The sequence below is a fragment of the Rhinopithecus bieti genome, unplaced genomic scaffold (assembly GCF_001698545.2).
Source record: "Rhinopithecus bieti isolate Rb0 unplaced genomic scaffold, ASM169854v2 scaffold_35903, whole genome shotgun sequence".
Classification (NCBI taxonomy): domain Eukaryota; kingdom Metazoa; phylum Chordata; class Mammalia; order Primates; family Cercopithecidae; genus Rhinopithecus; species Rhinopithecus bieti.
Window position 1 is genome coordinate 1,329,632 of NW_016815549.1, and position 19,458 is coordinate 1,349,089.

General features: G+C 48.6%; 1 protein-coding gene across 1 annotated transcript in view; it reads left to right on the forward strand.

Annotated features, from left to right (window-relative positions):
• Nucleotides 1-19,458, forward strand: part of LOC108516076 (serine/threonine-protein phosphatase 2A 55 kDa regulatory subunit B gamma isoform-like) — a 198,547-nt gene that overhangs the window by 15,544 nt on the left and 163,545 nt on the right. The window contains exon 2 of the mRNA XM_017853384.1: nt 16,212-16,318. Coding sequence (XP_017708873.1) covers nt 16,270-16,318 — 49 coding nt within the window. The 5' untranslated portion in view covers nt 16,212-16,269. The remainder of the gene's footprint in view (nt 1-16,211; nt 16,319-19,458) is intronic.

Below are 19,458 nucleotides of genomic sequence, written 5' to 3' on the forward strand. Positions count from 1 at the left end.
GGGGGGGGGGGGGGCAAAGTGAGAACCTGGGGATGACTTTGGAGGCTACTGCAGTGTGGGAGTGAGCAATGATGGTGGCTTAGACCAGTGGCTTAGCTCCAGAGGTCTGGACAGGATTAACCCATTTATTCAACAGATATTTACCAGACACCTTGCATGTGGCGGGAACTGAGCCGATGGGGGATCTGTCAGTGAAGGGATAAACACATAAACATACAATAGCATGTTGGGGTGACAGTACTGCTAAGAGGGAAGGTGGGGAGAGGGCTGCCAAGGGCCAGGCACTGTTCATTTAGGGAGGCGGGGAGGAGGTGCGAGGCTCAGATCTCCCTTCAAGAAAGACTTTGCTGTCCAGTCTCAGGGCAAGCAGTTGCTTGACTGCCTCTGGATTTTGGCATCTTCAGGATCTGCCTCTGCCACTGAACCAAGGCCATTCTTTCTGGCAGCCCTCAGCCAATGACTGCCCCCTGGAGGGGTTTCTAGGGCCTGTCCATTTCTGCACACCCCAGGACTCCTGCAGCAGGCAGCCTTTGCGCTGGAGCTTGCTGTGGGTTGGCTGAGAGGGTCAGTCACGCTTGCATGGCTGTCGGGAAGCTCTACCTGCCCACACTGGCTCTTCTACCTTTTACCTTTAACAAGTGCGACCTCCCAATAAACCTCTTCACTCATAACTAACTCAGCATTGAAATACAGGGTGATGGTATGCTTGGCTTTACAAGAACCCCCAAGCTGTTTTCAGGAGTTGCTGCGCTGTGTTTGCATCTACAGATGTCATGCACGAGGGTTCCAGGCACTCTGCACCCTCATCAGCCCTTGGTCTTGTCACTTTCTTAGTTTTAGCCATCCTAAATGGCTAGGTTGTGGTTGTATCCCATTATGACTAACTCTTCTCTCCTCCTTCTCCTTCTCCTCCTCCTTCTCCTTCTCCTTCTCCTTCTCCTCCTCCTCCTCCTCCCCTTTCCTCTCCCCCTCCTCCTCCTCTTCTCTTTCTCCTTTTTTTTTTTTTTTTTTTTAACAAGGGAGTCTCACTCTGTTGCCCAGGCTGGAGTGCAGAGGCATGATCTTGGCTCACTGCAACCTCTGCCTCCTGGGTTCAAGCAGTTCTCCTGCCTCAGCTTCTGGAATAACTGGAATTACAGGCGCCCACCACCACGCCTAGCTAATTTTTGTATTTTTAGTAGAGGCGGGGGTTCACCACGTTGGCCAGGCTGGTCTTGAACTCCTGACCTCAAGTGATCCGCCTGCCTTGGCCTCCCAAAGTGCTGAAATTACAGGTGTGAACCACCATGCCCGGCCCCATTATGATTTTAATTTGTAATTCCCCCATGGTTAAAAATGTTGAGCATCTTTTTATGTGCTTATTTCAGACTTTTAAAAGTCTCATGGTTTTAGGCTTCATATGTAGGTGTGTGATCTGTTTTGAACCAATTTTTCTCTGAGGTAAGAGGCCTGTGTCCCATTGTGTTTTTGCATATGGATGTCCAGTTGTTTCGGCACCACTGGTTGAAAGATCACCCTTTGCACATGACCCAGGCCCAATGCAGGTGCTGGGTCATTTATCCTGTAGAAGGTACTGCCTTCTGGATGTACCTATGGCTTCCCTGTGGTGTCCCTGGGCACTTCCCTCCAGCCCCTCTATTTTCATAATCAGAAATCCGCAGAGCTTTAATTGGATTGAGCCTCAGGCCTGTTTTTCTTGGCAGGAATGCTTGGTTATTGGTCAGGTGGGCTTCCCAGTGCATCCTGCCAGAAGGCACCCAGTGTCTGGTGTTCCCGTGGGTACTGGAGCACAGGGTGACCAGTGGGGTCGGGGGCGAGAATCTGCTATTTCCTTGGTTAGCTTCCTTATCAGCCCTTCTCATGGCTTCACCGAAACACTCAGGGAAGTTAGATTAGGGACTCTACTAGATGATTCCAAGAAGCTATTGTTGCTTTGTTAGGTGTGATAATGGCATTTTGGTTATGTAAGGAAGTGCCCATATTTTTAGAGATGCATGCTGAAGTGTAAGGGCGTGATTTTACTTTAAAATCTCCAGGGGAGAAAAAATAGGCAAGAGAAAAAAAGGGAGAGATGAAGCAAGTGTGGCAAAATCTTGATAATCGTCGAATCAGAGTGACTCCATGTTTTGAAGATGAGTAAATGTTTTCATAGGCCAAGGTCTGAGTTGCATGTTTCCCCCAAATGCTCCCCCAACCCCAGGTTATCAGGTGAATGTGAGCCGTTGGGAGCATTGAGAGGCTGTCTGCTACCTGTGCTTGGGGGCCATTAGGTGTTGCTCTTCTTCCCATCTCTCTTTCCTCCCCTCTTTCCTTTTCTCCCCTCTTCCATCTTTGGTCCCCATCCTTTTCCAAAAATTTGGGGGTGACCCTCGGCAGAGTGCCCGCTTCACGGCTTGCCCTTTCTCATAAAGACCACCAGAGGGCGCCATGATTTAAGTCCGTCGCTGTTCCTGGTGCTGAAATTCTGAAAGCAGGTGGAGCACATGATGGGCCCGGGAGCTCCTGCGGGCTTCAGCCCTGTTTTCCGTTCCTTTGTAAACAAACACACCTTTCGGTCTAAGAAATATACTGTTCTATATTCCCAAGATGTGGTCCCCAACCTTAGCATCCCTGAGGTTGGAAACAGAAGGGACGGCTGAGATGCTTAGTGGAGGGTGCAGGCCTGGGAAGGCTTTGTCCGAATCTGCCACTCACCAGCTGTGTGGCCCTGGGCTAGTCACTGCACATCCCTGAGCCTTGATTTTTCTCATTTGTTAAATAGGAATGATAACCACGGCTCCTTTAAGAAGTTATTGTGAGGATTAATGAAACGCTGCAGATTTTAGTAATCTCAAGATACTATTGTTCCTAATGCTATGACCACTACTAGTACTTTTTAAAAAGCACATGCTGTGTGTCAGGGGCCCCTCCAGTGCCCCTCCCAGGTGTGAGGTCAGGAGATGTGATGTCCAGCTCAACCCTGCCTTGCCTGTGACCACCTGTTTGACTCTGGCTGCACTGCAGCCACCCTTGAAATCTTATACCTTCCTCTTATGGAACATACTGACCTTAAACCTGACCTTGCAGGGTTCCCATGGATATGTCTCCAAAGCTCTGAATACAGTGGCCAGTGCACCATTGATGCTAAGTCAGTGACAGCTGCTACTATCATTCTCAGGGCCCTCTCGTTTAGCCACATGTTGGCTCTATGCTTTGTGGGTCCCCATAACTCCATCTCTGCATGCTTCTCGGGAAACTGCACCCCCAGGCCCACACTACCCCCAGGGACCTGTGGTGCTGGAACATTGCTTTCCATAGCTTTCTACCTCAATTCACCACAACCCTTTGTAGCTAAATCAACAGTAGATGTTGGTCAGCAAAATACTGATTTTGCTGCAATATCTTGTTTGAATCCATATGATGACCCTAAGAGGGAAGCAAACATTGCCTTACTGTGTTAACCTTACAGCTGAAGAAACTGAGGCCCTGAAGAATGAAACTGCCCACCCGATGTGCCCCAGCTAACAAGAATCAAGCATGGAATTGGGGAATTCTTAGAAGAAGAGAGTTGCTCAGAGATTCTATAGGATAAACTGAGGCCAGATAGGTGTAGTCACTGGCTCAGAATTGCTGAGTGCCTTCATATCTGAGCTGGGATGGGAACCAGGCCCCCTGACCTTGGCCCAGAGCCTGTTCCTTGCTGTCTAGTTCTCTGCCTTGAGCCTCATGGGTGTCATGGAAAAGACACTTACATAAAAGAAACATGCCTGACTTTATTACCCCTGAGACTTAGACAGTAATTTTTAGTGATTAGTCTTCTGACATGCCTGGTCCCTCATGGCCTGCACCTTTCAGGCATTTGATTTTGTACTCACTTGTGCCTCTAAAGCACCTTGTTAGTGGAGGTAAATTAACTTATTGATTTTGAGCTCCACTGCTACTATGATGAATTATAACACGATTTCAGTCATTTTGTTGTTACTTAGGCATTTGTTGAAATACTGGTGCACTGGTAGAGCTTCCGAAATGAATTTTTAACAAATCCCTGAAAACTATGTGAGCTTTTCCTAAATGCCTGGAGGAGGCAATAGGCCTGACTTTTTCAGATCTATGTTCTTTGATCAATAACGTATCTCCTGGTGCTGGTATGGTGAGGGTAAGCCCAGGAGAGCCCCAGGCTGTGGGGTCCCCTTTGAGAATGGGCCTGGCATTAGGCAGCAGGCACTGGAAAAAATTGTCATCCTTCCTGACACTGCATTTACACTCTTGGGGATTTATCCTGAGGAAATTATTTAAAAAATTAAAAAAACTCCTTCTGCCTAAATTCGCTGCGGAATTATTTGACAGTAGGAACAACACAAAGTAAACCTGGAATCAACCTAAATGTGCGGTGACAGGGACATTGGTTTCCAATTGTAGCATTGGTTTGCTTCTGGGAGCTTGTGTTAGTTTGCTTCTTTGGGTTATCCATACTTGCAGAGCACAGGGAGAAGGGTGTTAGCTGTGACCGGCGGTTTTTTTATTTCAAGGGGAAGACTCTCACTTACGCTTCCTCCTTTTCTGCCTGAGCACAGGGGGACACTTTGTGCAAATAATCACATACCATTTAGGAATGCTTTTGGGGCCAGGTGTGCTGGCTCACTCTTGTAATCCCAACACATTGGGAGACCAAGGCAGGAGGATCACTTGAGGCCAGGAGTTAGAGACCAGCCTGGGCAACATAGTGAGATCCTGTCTCTAAAAAAAAAAAAAAAGATAAAACAAAACATTAGCTGGGCATGGTGGTCCACACCTCTAATCCCAACTACTCGGGAGGCTGAGTTGGAAGGATTGCTTGAACCCGGGAGTTTGGGGCTGCAGTGAGTCGTGATCATGCCACTGCACTCCAACCTGGGCAACAGAGCAAGACACCATCTCTAAAAACAAAATTAATAATAATAATAAACTAGGAAAGCATTCAGCTACAAGTAGGAGGAAAATTGACTAGATGGACTTCTGGTAGCTGGAACTGAAAGAGATAGGGCTGCAAAAACATTTTCACCATAAAAGGCAAGGGGTCTGCCATCCAGAACTCATGGCTTGGCTTGGTGAGGCCAACAGGAACCAGGCTCCACTGTCTTCCCGCTCTGCCAAGCTCAGCCCTGGACCAGACCGTCTTTCTCTGAGCCTCGTTCTTGTCCTTCAGTAAACGAATGGGGCCAGGGTGAGGATGGTTGGGTGGGGGGACACTGGGCTTCTTTTTCCCTTCCTTGGGGGCAATCCACTCTGGGGACTTGAGGGTCTTCCACTGAAGGCAGATCCTTGGATGAGTGAAGGCTGCTGTGTTGACAGCTCAGCTCGGGGGCCTAGGAAGTCAGAGATGAGATTTCTCGTGGCTGTTACGGAGAGCAGACCCATGTAGAAGAAACATGCTCAGCTTTACCACCCCCAGTACTGCTTGGGGCAGTATCTTAGGTGTGGCTTTCTTGCTCATGGTCACGAGGTGGCAACTGGATGTCCAGGCCCGGGGTGTGAGGTCATGGGTAGCAGGATAGGCAGAGGAAGGGAGCCTGTTTCCCGGCACTCCGCACTCATGCTTTATGTGACAAGCTGGGTGGTCCCTAGCTGCTTCCCTGTCTCCACGTCAGCCGCTTGGTTAAGCATGGTTCTCAGGGGTCCCTTGGACAGCTCTCCTGGTTCTCAGTGGTCCCTTGGCCAGCTCTCCTGCTAGCAGCTGACAGCAGGGGAGAAACCTGTGATGCCTTTCCCAGCAGCCAATGTGCATCAGGGCAGCAGTGCTGGGCACTGTTCCCACAAAGTAGTGTCTGGGCTTCTGTTTGGGAGGGGCCTCTGAGCCTTGTGACCGGCTCCGTGGCATCTCCTCAGTAGGAAAAAAACCCTGCTTCCCCAGAGAAGGAATTTGGTCTTTGGGAAAAGACAGACTCATCTGCTGTCCAGGTTGGGGAGAAGATTGGAAGGAGGTGGAGCCTTCCTGCTTGGTTGAAAAGAGGAAGAGCAGAGGCCTCCCCATCTGAATTGCCCTCTGCAGTTTCAAAGCTGGTTCACTGGTGGTGTCTCCTGAGCCTCACCCCACTCCTGGGACGTGGGGGCCAGAGCTACAGCTCACTGTGGGGACAACGCCAGGCCCAGATGCGAGGCTCTCGGGAACCATGAGAGGGCGTGATCCTCTGCTTTCCACCTTCCCAGGACAGGTGTGAGAACCACATCAGCTCTGCCACACCCCCTGAGCATCCACTGTATGCTTTCATTTTTTAGGGGAGGTTTTCTAAGAAAGAAACCTGCCTTTGGCCGGGTTAAGAAGTGTCTGTGGTTCTTTTGTAGGTTAAGTAGAGAGACATCAGCAATGCTTCAGAGAGTTGAGTGCCTGGCAGGGTGGTGGGCAAACCACCCTCACTAGACAAAACTCCAAAGTTCAAATCTACAAACACTTTTTTCTAAAACAAGTGTTTCAATAACCGTAGCGTCCTTTAACAGCATAGTGTGGTCTCAGGTTCAACAGTCATTGGGATTATTGTGTATAAACTTCTCCATCTTAAGGAAAGCTTGATGCCTTCTCAGCAAACAGTTCTAGAGGGAAGCTTATCTTTAGGACAAGATACGGAATACAGTAGAGCTTTAATATCCACCACAGGGTCCTGGGCGTGTAAATATTCCCTTACCTTTTCTGTAATAGTTTGGCAGAAAGTCCTGGCTGGCCCTGGCTTGGTCTCTCACAGCAGCTCTGCGGTCTCATTCCTCGATCACATCTGACCCTGGTGATGTTTTCTCCAGCCAGGGCTAAAATAAAGAGTACGGAATGATCATTTTCTGTTTCCTCCGCACAGGGACAACTTCCTGCTTTGGTCCACTCTCTGGGGTCTGTTAGACCTGCTGTGTTATTCATAACGTACATAATCCATATGTCTAGCCTAAGCAAAATCGAGAAATGAATATCTGTGCACCCACCATCCACGCTAAGAAAGAGAATAGAACATTCTAGGATGTTAGAAGCCCCCAGTGGCCCTCCATTGGGAGTTCATCCACTCTACCATTTAAGGCAAGCTGGTCCAACCTGGGGTCCGAGGGCTGCATGTGACCCAGGATGGCTTTGAATGCAGCTCAACAGAAATTTGTAAACTTTCTTAAAAAATGAGTTTTTTTTTTTTTTTGTTTTTTTAGCTCATCAGCTGTCGTTAGTGTTAGTCTATTTTATGTGTGGCCCAAGACAATTATCATTAGTGTTAGTATATTTTATGTGTGGCTTACAGAAGCTGAAAGATTGTACACCTATATTCTAAGGGAACTGGATCAGCGATCTCTGGCTTTACCTTAGTTTTGGTGTTACTACACAATGTATTGGTTAGTGTTGCCTGCATTTGCAATTTAAATAAAATCAGAGAGCAGGCCTTGCTTTTGGCCATCTCATCTAACACTGTGTTTGGACGATTCTTCCTTCCTTCCTTCCTTCCTTCCTTCCTTCCTTCCTTCCTTCCTTCCTTCCTCCCTTCCTTCTTTCCCTCCCTCCCTCCCTCTTTCTTTCCTTCCTTCCTTCCTCCCTCCCTCTTTCCTTTCTTCCTTCCTTCCTTCCCTCTTTCTCTCTCTCTCTCTCTCTCTCTCTCTCTCTCTCTTTCTCTCTTTCTCTCTTTCTTTCTTTCTTTCTTTCGAGACTGTGTTTCTCTCTGTCACCCAGGCTGGAGTGCAGTGGCATGATCATGGCTCACTGCAGCCTCGACCTCCTGGGTTCAGGTGATCTTCCCAACTCAGCCTCCTGAATAGCTGGGACTCCTGGTGCACACCACCATACTCAGCTATTTAAAACAAAATTTTTAGTAGAGAAGGGGTCTCACTGTGTTGCCCAGGATGGTCTCAAACTTCTGAGCTCAAGTGATCTTCCCGCCTCGGCCTCCCAAAGTGCTGGGATTACAGGTGTGAGCCACCGCGCCCGCCCCCTTTATGAAGGTTTCTCACATGATGCCATGTGCTGCTGAAGGTCGCTCATTTCCCTGCTCTGTGGCATTTCATTTTGTAAATATGTCACAGTTGTGTACCTGTTTCACTGCTGATGGATGTTGGGTGACTCCTTCTTTTTGGCATTTCAGGAATTTCTGTAGGGCAGATGCCCAGGGACAGACTTAGCGGCCCAGAGAACACGTGTCTGTTCAGCTTTACCAGGTCCTTTCAAACTGTTCTGCAAAGTGGCCCTCCAGCTCTGTGCCTTTGCCAAGAACTGGTATTTGTTTTTTGTTTATTTGTTTGTTTTGTTTTGAGACGGAATCTTGTTTTGTCGCCCAGGCTGGAGTGCAGTGGTGCGATCTCAGCTCACTGCAACCTCTGCCTCCCTGGTTCAAGCGATTCTCCTGCCTCAGTCTGCTGAGTAGCTGGGATTATAGGCACCCACCACCATGCCCAGCTAATTTTTGTATTTTTAGTAGAGAAGGGGTTTGGCCAGGTTGGTCAGGCTGGTCTCGAACTCCTGACCTCATGATCCACCCACCTCGGCCTCCCAAAGTACTGGGATTACAGGTGTGAACCATCGCGCCTGGCCTGGTATTTGCTGGGTTTTTTTTAACTGTTGCCATTGTTGTTTTTTTGGTGACCGTGTTCATTGGCCGCCCTGGTTGACCCGTAGGAGGCAGAGGCTGAGCTGCAATTCAGTGTGTGGGGTGTTGATCAGGAGGTGCTCTTGGAGTCCACGCCTGGTTGGTGAGGGAAGGCAGCAGGATTGGGCAGAGGGAAAGCTGAGCTGAGTTGCAGTCCAGTGACAGCTGTGGCTGACTGTGAGCGGCTGAGGGGCTGCGGTGGTGTGTCCACGCCATCCTGCCTTGGGCCCAGATGGCTGCTTCTTCACGCTTGCCCAGTCACAGGAGGCGAGCTACTCTGCAGGTGTCTCCTGACAGCACCCCGCCTGCTGCGGCAAAAATCCCTCCTTGCGGGGCGTCTGGGCGGCCCCTCCCTGAGCCCACTCTGCCGGCCGAACATGTCTCTGGTCTTTGGTACTCAGACCCTCCCTGCTTTTCTTCCTGTTGGGTTGTTTTCCAAAAATTGATTACAACGTTTTTTTCCTTCTAATACATTCTGCACATGAATCCTGAGTTCATACCGGTTGCAAATATCTAAGGTTGTGACTTTTTCACTGAAACTTTATGGTGGAAGCACAAAGTCTGGTTCTCTATTTCTTCTCGTGTCAGTGTTGGTGAGCTGTGTTTTTCTAGAAATTTATCTGTTTCTTCTAAGTTTTCACAATAATCTAGCATTTTTTTCTTTTTTTCTTTTTTTTTTTTTTTTTGAGACAGAGCCTTGCCCTGTCACCCAAGGGGAGTTCAGTGGTGTGATCTTGGCTCACTGCAACATTTGCCTCCCAGGTTCAAGCAATTCTCCCTGCCTCAGCCTCCCTAGTAGCTGGGTACAGGTACCCACCACCACGCCACCACGCCTGGCTAATTTTTTTGTATTTTTAGTAGAGACGGGGTTTCACCATGTTGGCCAGGCTGGTCTTGGAACTCCTGACTTCAGGTGATTCGCCCACTTTGGCCTCCCAAAGTGCTGGGATACAGGCGTGAGCCACGCGCCCAGCCATTCTCGCATTATCTTTTAAATCTCTGTAATGTGTTCTGTCCTGTCAAATTCATTCTTCCTTAGTTAATGTTGCTGGAGGTTTGTTTACTTTATTAATCTTTTCGAAGATGATCATGAGGTTTGGGGGAGCATCCACGAGGCTTACAGTGTGGCCTCTGTCTGCGGCGTGCCTTGTTTAGTGAAGATCTCCAGGGGTTACTGCTGGGCTTCAGTTTGTTCATGTGGTGGGTGGAAGTGGGCACACTGTTCCCTGAGCTCTGTAGAATGTCACTGTCCCTTTTGAAGGGTACTGTGGTCTTTTATCATTATCACGAGTGCATTTGACTTAGCTCCTGGATAAAGGACAGGGGCTGTGAACAATTTGTCATGAATCCCTTAAAGCACCTGGCAGCTTAGCCCACGCTAGGTCTTCGAGAAATATTTGTTAGATGACGGCACCTATGTGGCGAGGGAATCAGTAGCTCAGTCAGCAGTTTACTGCCTTCTCAGGGATTCCACTTGGTTCCCCTCCTCCCTTTTTTTAAAGTTAGAAAATGACTCACATGGCTGGGCACAGTGGCTCACGCCTGTAATCCCGGCCCTTTGGGAGGCCGAGGTGGGCGGATCACTTGAGGCTAGGAGTTTGAGACCAGCCTGGCCAACTCTACTAAAAATACACAAATTAGCTGGGTGTGGTGGCGGGTGTCTGTAATCCCAGCTACTCTGGAGGCTGAGGCACGAGAATTGCTTTGGGAGGCGGAGATTGCAGTGAGCTGAGATCGCACCACTGCACTCCAGCCAGGGTGACAGAGTGAGACTCTGTCTCAACAAACAAACAAACAAACAAACAAACAAACAAACAGAAAAAACGACTCATGGTCCCTTGTAAGGGTCTGATCTGGTCAGGGCAGGGTTTTTGAGGATCTGACCACTCTGTCCACCTCTGCTCCAGTGCTCCTGTGTGACAGGGAACCTACGTGATGGACAGCAGGCAGAGAGAAACAGATATTAATTAATTAATTAACCTTGACCTGTATTCCAGCAACTCCCGAATGCTGCAACCCTCAGGTGGCAGCTATTTTGGAGAATGGAGCATAGGACAATGCTGGTTGCCTTCCCAATATCCATTATTCCTGGATTTCTGGCTAACAGCCCTGACTTAAATCAGGGGGCTGTGTGTGCGGCTGAAATTCATATTCCCAGGTCTGTAATTCAGCAGAGGTGATCATGGGACCCAGTTCTAACCAATGGGACATAAGCTGAGATCACTGGGTAGGGCTTTTGGGAAAGATCCTCCACAGAGAATGACTCAGCTGGCATCTGCACTTTCCCTTGTTTTCTTCTTGTCTGGAATGTGATGGCTGGAGCAATGGCAGCCATTTTGTAATCATGAAGTGACTTGCGGACACCATAGGCTAAGGATGAAGAAGCAGATAGACAGACGAGACCTGGAGCCTTAACCACAACACAGAGTTCTGCTCCAGTGCTGGGTTGCTGGTCTCTGGCTTTATTTTATAAAAGAGAAAAACACTACATTTCTTCTTAGCTTTCAACACAGCTCCTAACTGACACAGGCTGGGAAGCCCAAATGGAGATTTTTGCTTCCTTTCCATGTATCCCCGTCAGTCTCTCCCTGCTGCACGAGGAAAGGCCATTCTGAGCACATCCATCTTCATGCAGAAACCACGTGTGTGGAGCCCTCATGCACTGTGGTGGGAACATGAAATGGTGTAGCCATTTTGGAAAGTAGTTGGGCAGTTCCTCAAAAGGTTAAACATAGATTTATCTCATGACCCAGCAGTTCTACTCCTAGGCATCTACCCAAGAGAATTGAAGACATCCACCCATACAAAAAGGTACACACGAATGTTCATGGTGGCACTATTCATAGTAGCCAAAAATGAAAACAACCCAAATGTCCATCACCTGACGAATGGGTAAACAAAATGTGGTCTATCCATACAGTGGAGTATTATACAGTCCTGAAAAGGAAGGAAGACCTGCCACACACTACAGTGTCACTGAACCTTGAACACATCATGTTAAGTGAAAGAAGTTACACACAAAAGACCACATAGTGTATAATTCCATTTATAGAAATGTTCATAATCAGAAAATTCATAGAGACAAAAAGCAGATTAGTGGTTACCAGGGGTTAGGGGCTTGGAGAATGACCACTAATGAACATGTGGTTTCTTTTTGGGGTGATGAAATATTTTAAAAGTAAATCATGGTGAACGCTGCACAGCTCTGTGAATATACTAAAACTACTGAATTGTAGACTTTGAAAAGTAAAGTGTATGGTATATGGCTCATGCCTCAATAAAGCTCTGATTAAAGACTGCGTACGTATGCTTTAAAGTGAGAAGCTTGGTGTCACTGGAGTCAGCAGGACAGGGCTATCTGCAGGGTCCCCATGGGCCTGGGGCAGGTGGCCACGTGGCCAGTTTCTGCCTTCTCTAGTGGAAAAGGATGGCACGGTGGTTAGGACCCAGACTTCTCTACCTACACAGCTGCACGCCCTTGGAGAGATCTAGTTCCTGTGCCTTGGTGACCTCACTTGTCAAATGGGGAGACTCCTGTATCGCCCGCAAGGTTGTAGTGAGGCTAAGCGAGAGTAATCAGGAATGCCTAGTGCAGTTTCCTCCTGCAGGGACACTCAGCAAACCCCGGATCTGATTCTTCCATTTCCCTGCACACTTGTCCCCCTTGACCACTGCCCGGTCGGCAGGTGCTTCTGTAGTCTGGGTTTGAGAAGAACTTTCAGAATGGTAGATTTTTAATTTTTTTTTTAAAGGAGAGAAGGCAAGCAGTGTCAGGAATCGTCCTCCGTGTTGTTACAACATATTATAAAGCTCAGTCATTGAAATAGTCTGGAGGTTACGCTCGACTTGGGAGAGAGACTGGTGAAGGGCCACATAGTACATGTGTGAGTCCCCTGTGGCCGCCAGAGCGAAGTCCACAGACTGGCTGGTTTAAGACGACAGAAATGTATTGTCCCCAGTTCTGGAGGCCAGAAGTCCAAGTTCATAGTGTGGCAGGCTTGGTGCCCTCTGAGGGCTATCGGGGGAATCTGTCCCAGTCTCTTCTCCTGGCTTCTGGTGCTTTGCCCACAACTTTGCTGCTCCCTGGCTTGTGGAAGCCTCATCCCAACCTCAGCATCCATCCTCCCACGGCACTCTCCCTGCGTGTGCCTGTCTGTGTGTCCACATTGCCGCCCTCTCTCTCTTCTTTTTGGAAGGACATCAGACATGTTGGATTAGGGACTCAGCTTCATGCTGCCATCTCAATGCATTTCATCTGCAACTACCCTATTTCCAAATACAGTCACATCCTGAGGTTCTAGGGCTGAAGACCACAGCATGCAGATTTTAGGAGGAAGTAATCCAGCCCTTCCTGATGGAAAGTCAGAAGTAGGTTTGAGCTACATAATAAATCACTCACTGTGTAACGGGCTCAATGTTTGTGGAGTACCTGCTCTGAGCAGGTACCGGGAAACAGCAGTGATACACTGACAAGGTCCCTGCCCACGAGGAGCTCAAGCAGCAGGGTGGGGAGGACATTTCACGACGGTGCGGGAGTGGCCAGCTCCTCGCATCTGCTGCCTTTGTAACGAGAACAAGTTAGAGGGACAGACTGCATTTGCGGCCGGCTCTTTCACGCACGTAGCCCGTGGTGTGGGTGGTGCCACCGCTCCAAGGCTGAACCCCGAGCCCCTTCGGCCAAGGGAGCATCTGCTGCCACAGAGGATGACTTGAGGTTTTATTTCACAATTTCATTTGCCACGTTATTGGCGTTTGGAAGATGACATGACCTCATCTCCTTTTTCTTTGCCTAGTGAAAATAGCAGGTGGTTTTGTTCCCTTCCCACCACTGGGTGTGTTTAGCGCCATCATAACACAGATTGTTAAATCATCCTTGTATGTTTCCGTTTTGCTCTGAAACGTTCCCGTCGCCGGGGGCGATGAACTTGGCTCAATGCACCTGTGTGTCGGTGGAACTTGGCAGATGGGCGGCGGGCACCTCAACATGCCGATATCTCTACCCTGAGGAAGCGGCCGTGGGGTGGGGTAAAGAGCCAGGAAGAGGGGAATCTGGATTTGATTCCCAAATCTGACGTCCCAGCCGTGGGACCTGAGACAAGTCATTCAACTTGTAGGGGTGCCCGCCTCAGTGACCCCCGGGAAGATTAAATGGAATGACGAATGCAGAACTTTTTTTTGGATTGTTTTTAATATGGTAAAATGTACATAACACAAAACTAATCATTTTAAACATTTTCGATGTCTAATTCAGTGGCATCCGGTACATCCCCATTGTTGTGCAAGCATCTCCACGACCCGTCACCAGCGCTTTTTCTTTATACCCATTAACACCAACTCTCCACAACCCCAGCCCTGGTAACCCCCATTTCACTTCCTGTCTCTATGAATTTGACTCCTCCAGGACGTCATATAAGTGGAATCACACAGTATTTGTCCTTTTGCCACTGGTTTATTTTCTTTAGCATAATATTTTCAAGGTTCGTCTACATTACAGCATGTGTCAGAATTTTATTCTTTTTTTCGGGCTGAATAATATTTATGGAAAGGGTTAATCTGTAAATTGCCATGCCACTAAAAACAAAGTTTTAGATGGTGTGTAAAAATTAACGGTTGAACCAAACAGAGGAGGTGAACTGAAAGGTACACTCTCTTCTTCCTTCAACCACAGAGCCATTCCCCATGTAACTGCCTGTGCATCCTCCGGACATTTCTCTGCACTGATGAGCATTTACGTGTGTCCTTTGTTTTTAGACCTCTATGCTATTCTGCACCTTGATTTTTTCCCCTTTGATGTCATTCTTCCTTTTTTTTTTTTTTTTTTTTTGAGAGGGAGTCTCACTCTGTTGCCCAGGCTAGAGTGCAGTGGAGTGATCTTGGCTCACTGCAAGCTCCATCTCCTGGGTTCAAGTGATTCTCTTGCCTCAGCCTCCTGGGTAGCTGGGACTACAGGTGCCCACCATCATGCCTGGCTAATTTTTGTAATTTTAGTAGAGACAGAGTTTCACCATGTTGGCCAGGCTGGTCTTGGACTCCTGACCTCAGGTGATCTGCCCACCTCAGCCTCCGAAAGTGCTGGGATTATAGGTGTGAGCCACCGTGCCCGACCTGATATCTTTCAATATTGGCACACACACATAGAAATGCCTCATTCTGTTCAACAGTTGCTTAGCATCCACTGATAGGTGGCCATGTCTTATTTCCCCAGGTCCATGCTGATATCCATGTACGTCGTTTACCAATACTTGCCATTACAAACAACACTGGAAATGATTGTTCTTGACACAAGAGTGAGATTTACACCTGAATCCCTAGAAGACAAGAGGCCTGTGCGTTGAGAAGCCTCACATTGTCAAATTGCCCCCTGTGGAGGTGACCCCTTCTCCACCCCACCCACCCTGCACAGGAGGGGCTTCCCACAGTGATATCACTCCTGCGGGGAATGGGCTGCAGGACCTTTTTTTTGGTCACTGCCATGTTTGAAAAGTGCAACATTTCTGGTTTAATTCACATTCTTTTAAAATGATGAGAGTGGACACACCTTTTTTCACTTGCCTTTCTTCTTATATGAATTAAAGAATTGTTTCTTTTTCTTTCTTTGTGTGTGTTTCTTTTTATGTGAATGACTTGTGAGTCTCCTTTTCTCACTTTTCTACTGAGCTTTTCATCTTTGTCTTCTTGTTTATTTGTAAGAGTTCTTTACATAGTTAGGAAAGTGCACTGTGCATGCTAGTTGTTGAAATCTGTTAAACTCAAAGTCGTCTCTAAATATCTTACCTTCTTTGAAGTTACCCATAAAATTATATGTGCCCCTGAGACAGCGATGCTTCCTTTCATAATCCTGGGCTTATAGTTCCTATTCTTCACCTTGAGGCTTAGAGGCTCTCCTTCAGTGTCTATTGATAATTTACCAAACCCTCATCTCTTCCTCAAGCTACACAGAGTGAGGTGGGGAAAAGATGATGGTCAGATGCTATGGAAGGAGCTGGAAAGAAGCTGTCAGGGGTGGGGGTGGTGCAGGGCTAACACTGTGATAAAGGCAGCCAAGCAACCTCAAGGTAAGTGTTAGTTCAGTGGACTGCAGTGTGGGGTGTTGTCCCTGCCACAGGGCATCAGGGAAGGCTTCCTGGAGGTGGCAATAGTTCAGCTGAGCCGCAGTGGGACCTCAGTAGCCATGTACTCTCATCCAAAGGCTCAGAAGTCAGCCAGGAAAAGCTGCCCCTGTGCCGGAGTGGGCTGTGGGACTGTGCGAGGTGGGGAGGGGCTTCCAGTTCCATGTTTTTAAGTGGGGAGTGACCTGGAGTCCCTAGTGAGGGATTTCATAGGCTGTGGGGAAATAGCTGCTGAGGGGTGAGGTTTGAAGACAAATGACAGAGGGGAGATGGGGAGGAGTCACCCCATTTGGGGCCAAAATAGCCCGAGGGGAAGGTGGTGTGTTGTCCCCATTTCACAGATTTGGAAGCTGAGGCTCAGGCGGCTCCTGCAGCCGGGAGGAGGGAGGCGTTTCCAACTCCGGCCCAGGGCTGGCTGGAGCTGCGCTGGGCATCGGCCAGGGTGGCCGTGGGTGGCGGTGCTCGCGTTGCATGTGATGTGTGGCGGCATGCATGCACCAAGGCTCTTTTATTGCTCAACTGTAGTTTTTTTTTCTGATTATAGAAGTAAAATAGAAAGAAGACCTTTTTTGAAATGACCTGTGTTAGTCACCTCTCTCAGGATGCGTGAGGCGGACACGTTGAGGCCACCTCAGCTGATGGAAGTTTCCGGTAAGAAGCCTGTTCTCATAGCCGGGCAGCAGCGCCGGTGAGCTTGGGGTCATGGGCTGTGGGTCGCAGGCGCCTGACACAGCGCCAGCCTGACAGCGGGAAGCCGACCCCACCGTGCTGGGATCTGGCCCTTCCCCTGCTTTGGCCCCTGGGCCCCTGACCCTGGCTCCTGCCGCCTGGGCCCTGACCCTACCCCGCCAGCCCCCATCGCCGCCTCTGTCTCCTGGGCCGATGGGTGAGGCCCCCCTCATGCGCCACCTCCTTGTGGACTGTGGCAGGGTCACTTTGTCAGGTAGCTGGGGCAGGGGCCAGGAGCATTGTTTACTCATTGGGCCAACAGTGTTGATTGCCCGCCGTGGCCAGCACTAGGCCGGCCCCTGGGGTCGCAGCAGTGGGCAAGTGGACGACGACCCTCGAGGCTCACACTGAGCAGCAGACCCAGACAGACAGAGTCAATCTGTTAACTAGATCCCGACTGGGTGCGAGTGCCGTGAGAAAACCAGGGCAGCCATGCGGAGATGGGGTTGTCACCGTGAAGTACAGGGTGCAGGAAGGCACCCGAGGGAGTGTGTGGGCTGTGCGTGTTGGGGGGTGTATGTTGGTGTGTATCTGTTTGGGAGTGTGTGTGTTGATATGTGTATGTTGATATGTGTGTGCTGATGTATGTGTTTAGGATGTGTGTGTTGTATGTGTTGATGTGTTTGTATGGTGGGGTATGTATGTTGGGGTGTGTGTATTGATGTGTTTGTTGATGTATGTGTGCTGTATGTGTTGGTATGTGTGTTGGAGTATGTGTGTTAGGGTGTGTGTGTTGATGTGTGTTTGTTGATATGTGTATGTGTTGGTGTGTGTGTTGTGTGTGTTGTGTGTGTGTTGGTGTGTGTATGTTGGTGTGTGTTAGCATATGTGTTGATGTATGATGTGTGTGTTGGTTTGTGTGTTGATATGTGTAGGTATTGGGGTGTGTATGTGTTTGGGGTATGTGTGTTGGGGTATGTGTGTGTGTTGCTGTGTGGTGTGCTTATTGTGTTTGTGTGTGTTGGTGTGTGTTCGTTGATATGTGTATGTGTTGGTGTGTGTTGTGTGTTGATGTGTGTTGTTGGTGTGTGTGTATGTAAGTGTGTGTGTTAGTGTATGTGTTGATGTGTATGTTGGTGTGTATGTTGGTGTGTGTTGGTGTGTGCTTGTTGATGTGTGTATGTGTTGGTGTGTGTGTGTGTTTGGGGTATATGTGTTGGGATGTGTGTGTATTGGGGTGTGTGTGTGTTTGGGGTATGTGTGTTGCGGGGTGTGTGTTTTGCTGTTGGTGTGCTTATTGGTGTGTGTGTGTTGGGATATGTGTATGTTTTGCTGTATGTTGATGTGTGCGTGTTGGGGTGTGTGTATTGATGTGTGTGTGTTTGGAGTATGCGTGTTGGAGTGTGTATAGTGGGGTGTGTGTTTGGGGTATGTGTATTGGGGTGTGTGTGTGTTGGGATGTGTGTATTGGTGTGTGTGTGTTTGGAGTATGTGTGTTGGGGTGTGTGTATCGGTGTGTGGTGTTGGGGTGTGTGTATTGGTGTGTGTGTGTTTGGAGTATGCATGTTGGGGTGTGTGTAGTGGGGTGTGTGTTTGGGGTATGTGCGTTGGGGTGTGTGTGTGTTGGGATGTGTGTATTGGTGTGTGTGTGTTTGGAGTATGCGTGTTGGGGTGTGTGTATTGGTGTGTGTGTATTTGGAGTATGCATGTTGGGGTGTGTGTAGTGGGGTGTGTGTTTGGGGTATGTGTGTTGGGGCATATGTGTTGCTGTGTAGTGTGCTTATTGGTGTGTGTGTGTTGGGATATGTGTATGTTTTGCTATATGTTGATGTGTGCGTGTTGGGGTGTGTGTATTGGTGTGTGTGTGTTTGGGGTATGAGTGTTGGGGTATGTATATTGGGGTGTGTATGTGTTTGGGGTATATGTGTTGGGGTGTGTGTTGCTGTGTGGTGTGCTCATTGGTGTGTGTGTGTTGGGATGTGTATGTTTTGCTGTATGTTGATGCGTGTGTATTGGGGGGTGTGTGCAGTGGGGTGTGTGTGTTTGGGGGTATGTGTGTTGGGGTGTGTGTTGCTGTGTGGTGTGCTTGTTGGTGTGTGTGTATGTTAGGATATATGTATGTTTTGCTGTATGTTGATGTGTGCATGTTGGGGTGTGTGTGTATTGGGGTGTGTGTGTTGGGGTATGTGTGTTGGGGTGTGTGTGTATTGGGATGTGTGTGTGTTTTGCTATATGTTGATGTGTATGTGTTGGGGTGTGTGTATTGTGGTGTGTGTGTTTGGGGTATGTGTATTGGGGTGTGTGTGTTGGAGTGTGTGTGTGTTGGGATGTGTGTGTGTTTTGCTGTATGTTGGTGTGTGCATGTTGGGGTGTGTGTATTGGGGTGTGTGTGTTTGGGGTATGTGTGTTGGAGTGTGTGTGTGTGTGTTGGGATGTGTGTTTTGTTGTATGTTGATGTGTGCCTGTCGGGGTGTGTGTATTGGGGTGTGTGTGTTTGGGGTATGTGTGTTGGGGTGTGTGTGTGTGTGTTGGGATGTGTGTTTTGTTGTATGTTGATGTGTGCCTGTCGGGGTGTGTGTATTGGGGTGTGTGTGTTTGGGGTATGTGTGTTGGGGTGTGTGTGTGTGTGTTGGGATGTGTGTTTTGTTGTATGTTGATGTGTGCCTGTCGGGGTGTGTGTATTGGGGTGTGTGTGTTTGGGGTATGTGTGTTGGGGTGCGTGTGTGTGTTGGGATGTGTGTGTGTTTTGCTTGTGTTGGTGTGTGCGTGTTGGGGTGTGTGTATTGGGGTGTGTGTGTTTGGGGTATGTGTGTTGTGTGTGTGTGTTGGGATGTGTGTGTGTTGGGGTGTGTATTGCGGTGTGTGTGTTTGGGGTATGTGTGTTGGGGTGTGTGTGTTGGGATGTGTGTGTGTATTGGAGGTGCGTTCACACATACCTTTTCACTGAGCAGCCTGCTTTGTAACGGCTACCCAGGTCAACAGGCCTGTATTTATTGAACCAATTTCCTGTGTTGGACGCTAGAGCGTTTCCAGGTGTGCTCAGTTATAAATAATGTGCTGCCATCTTGGGTTTCTACTCTTACTGAAGGCACAAACAACATCTTTAGAGAGTCTTCAAGTCT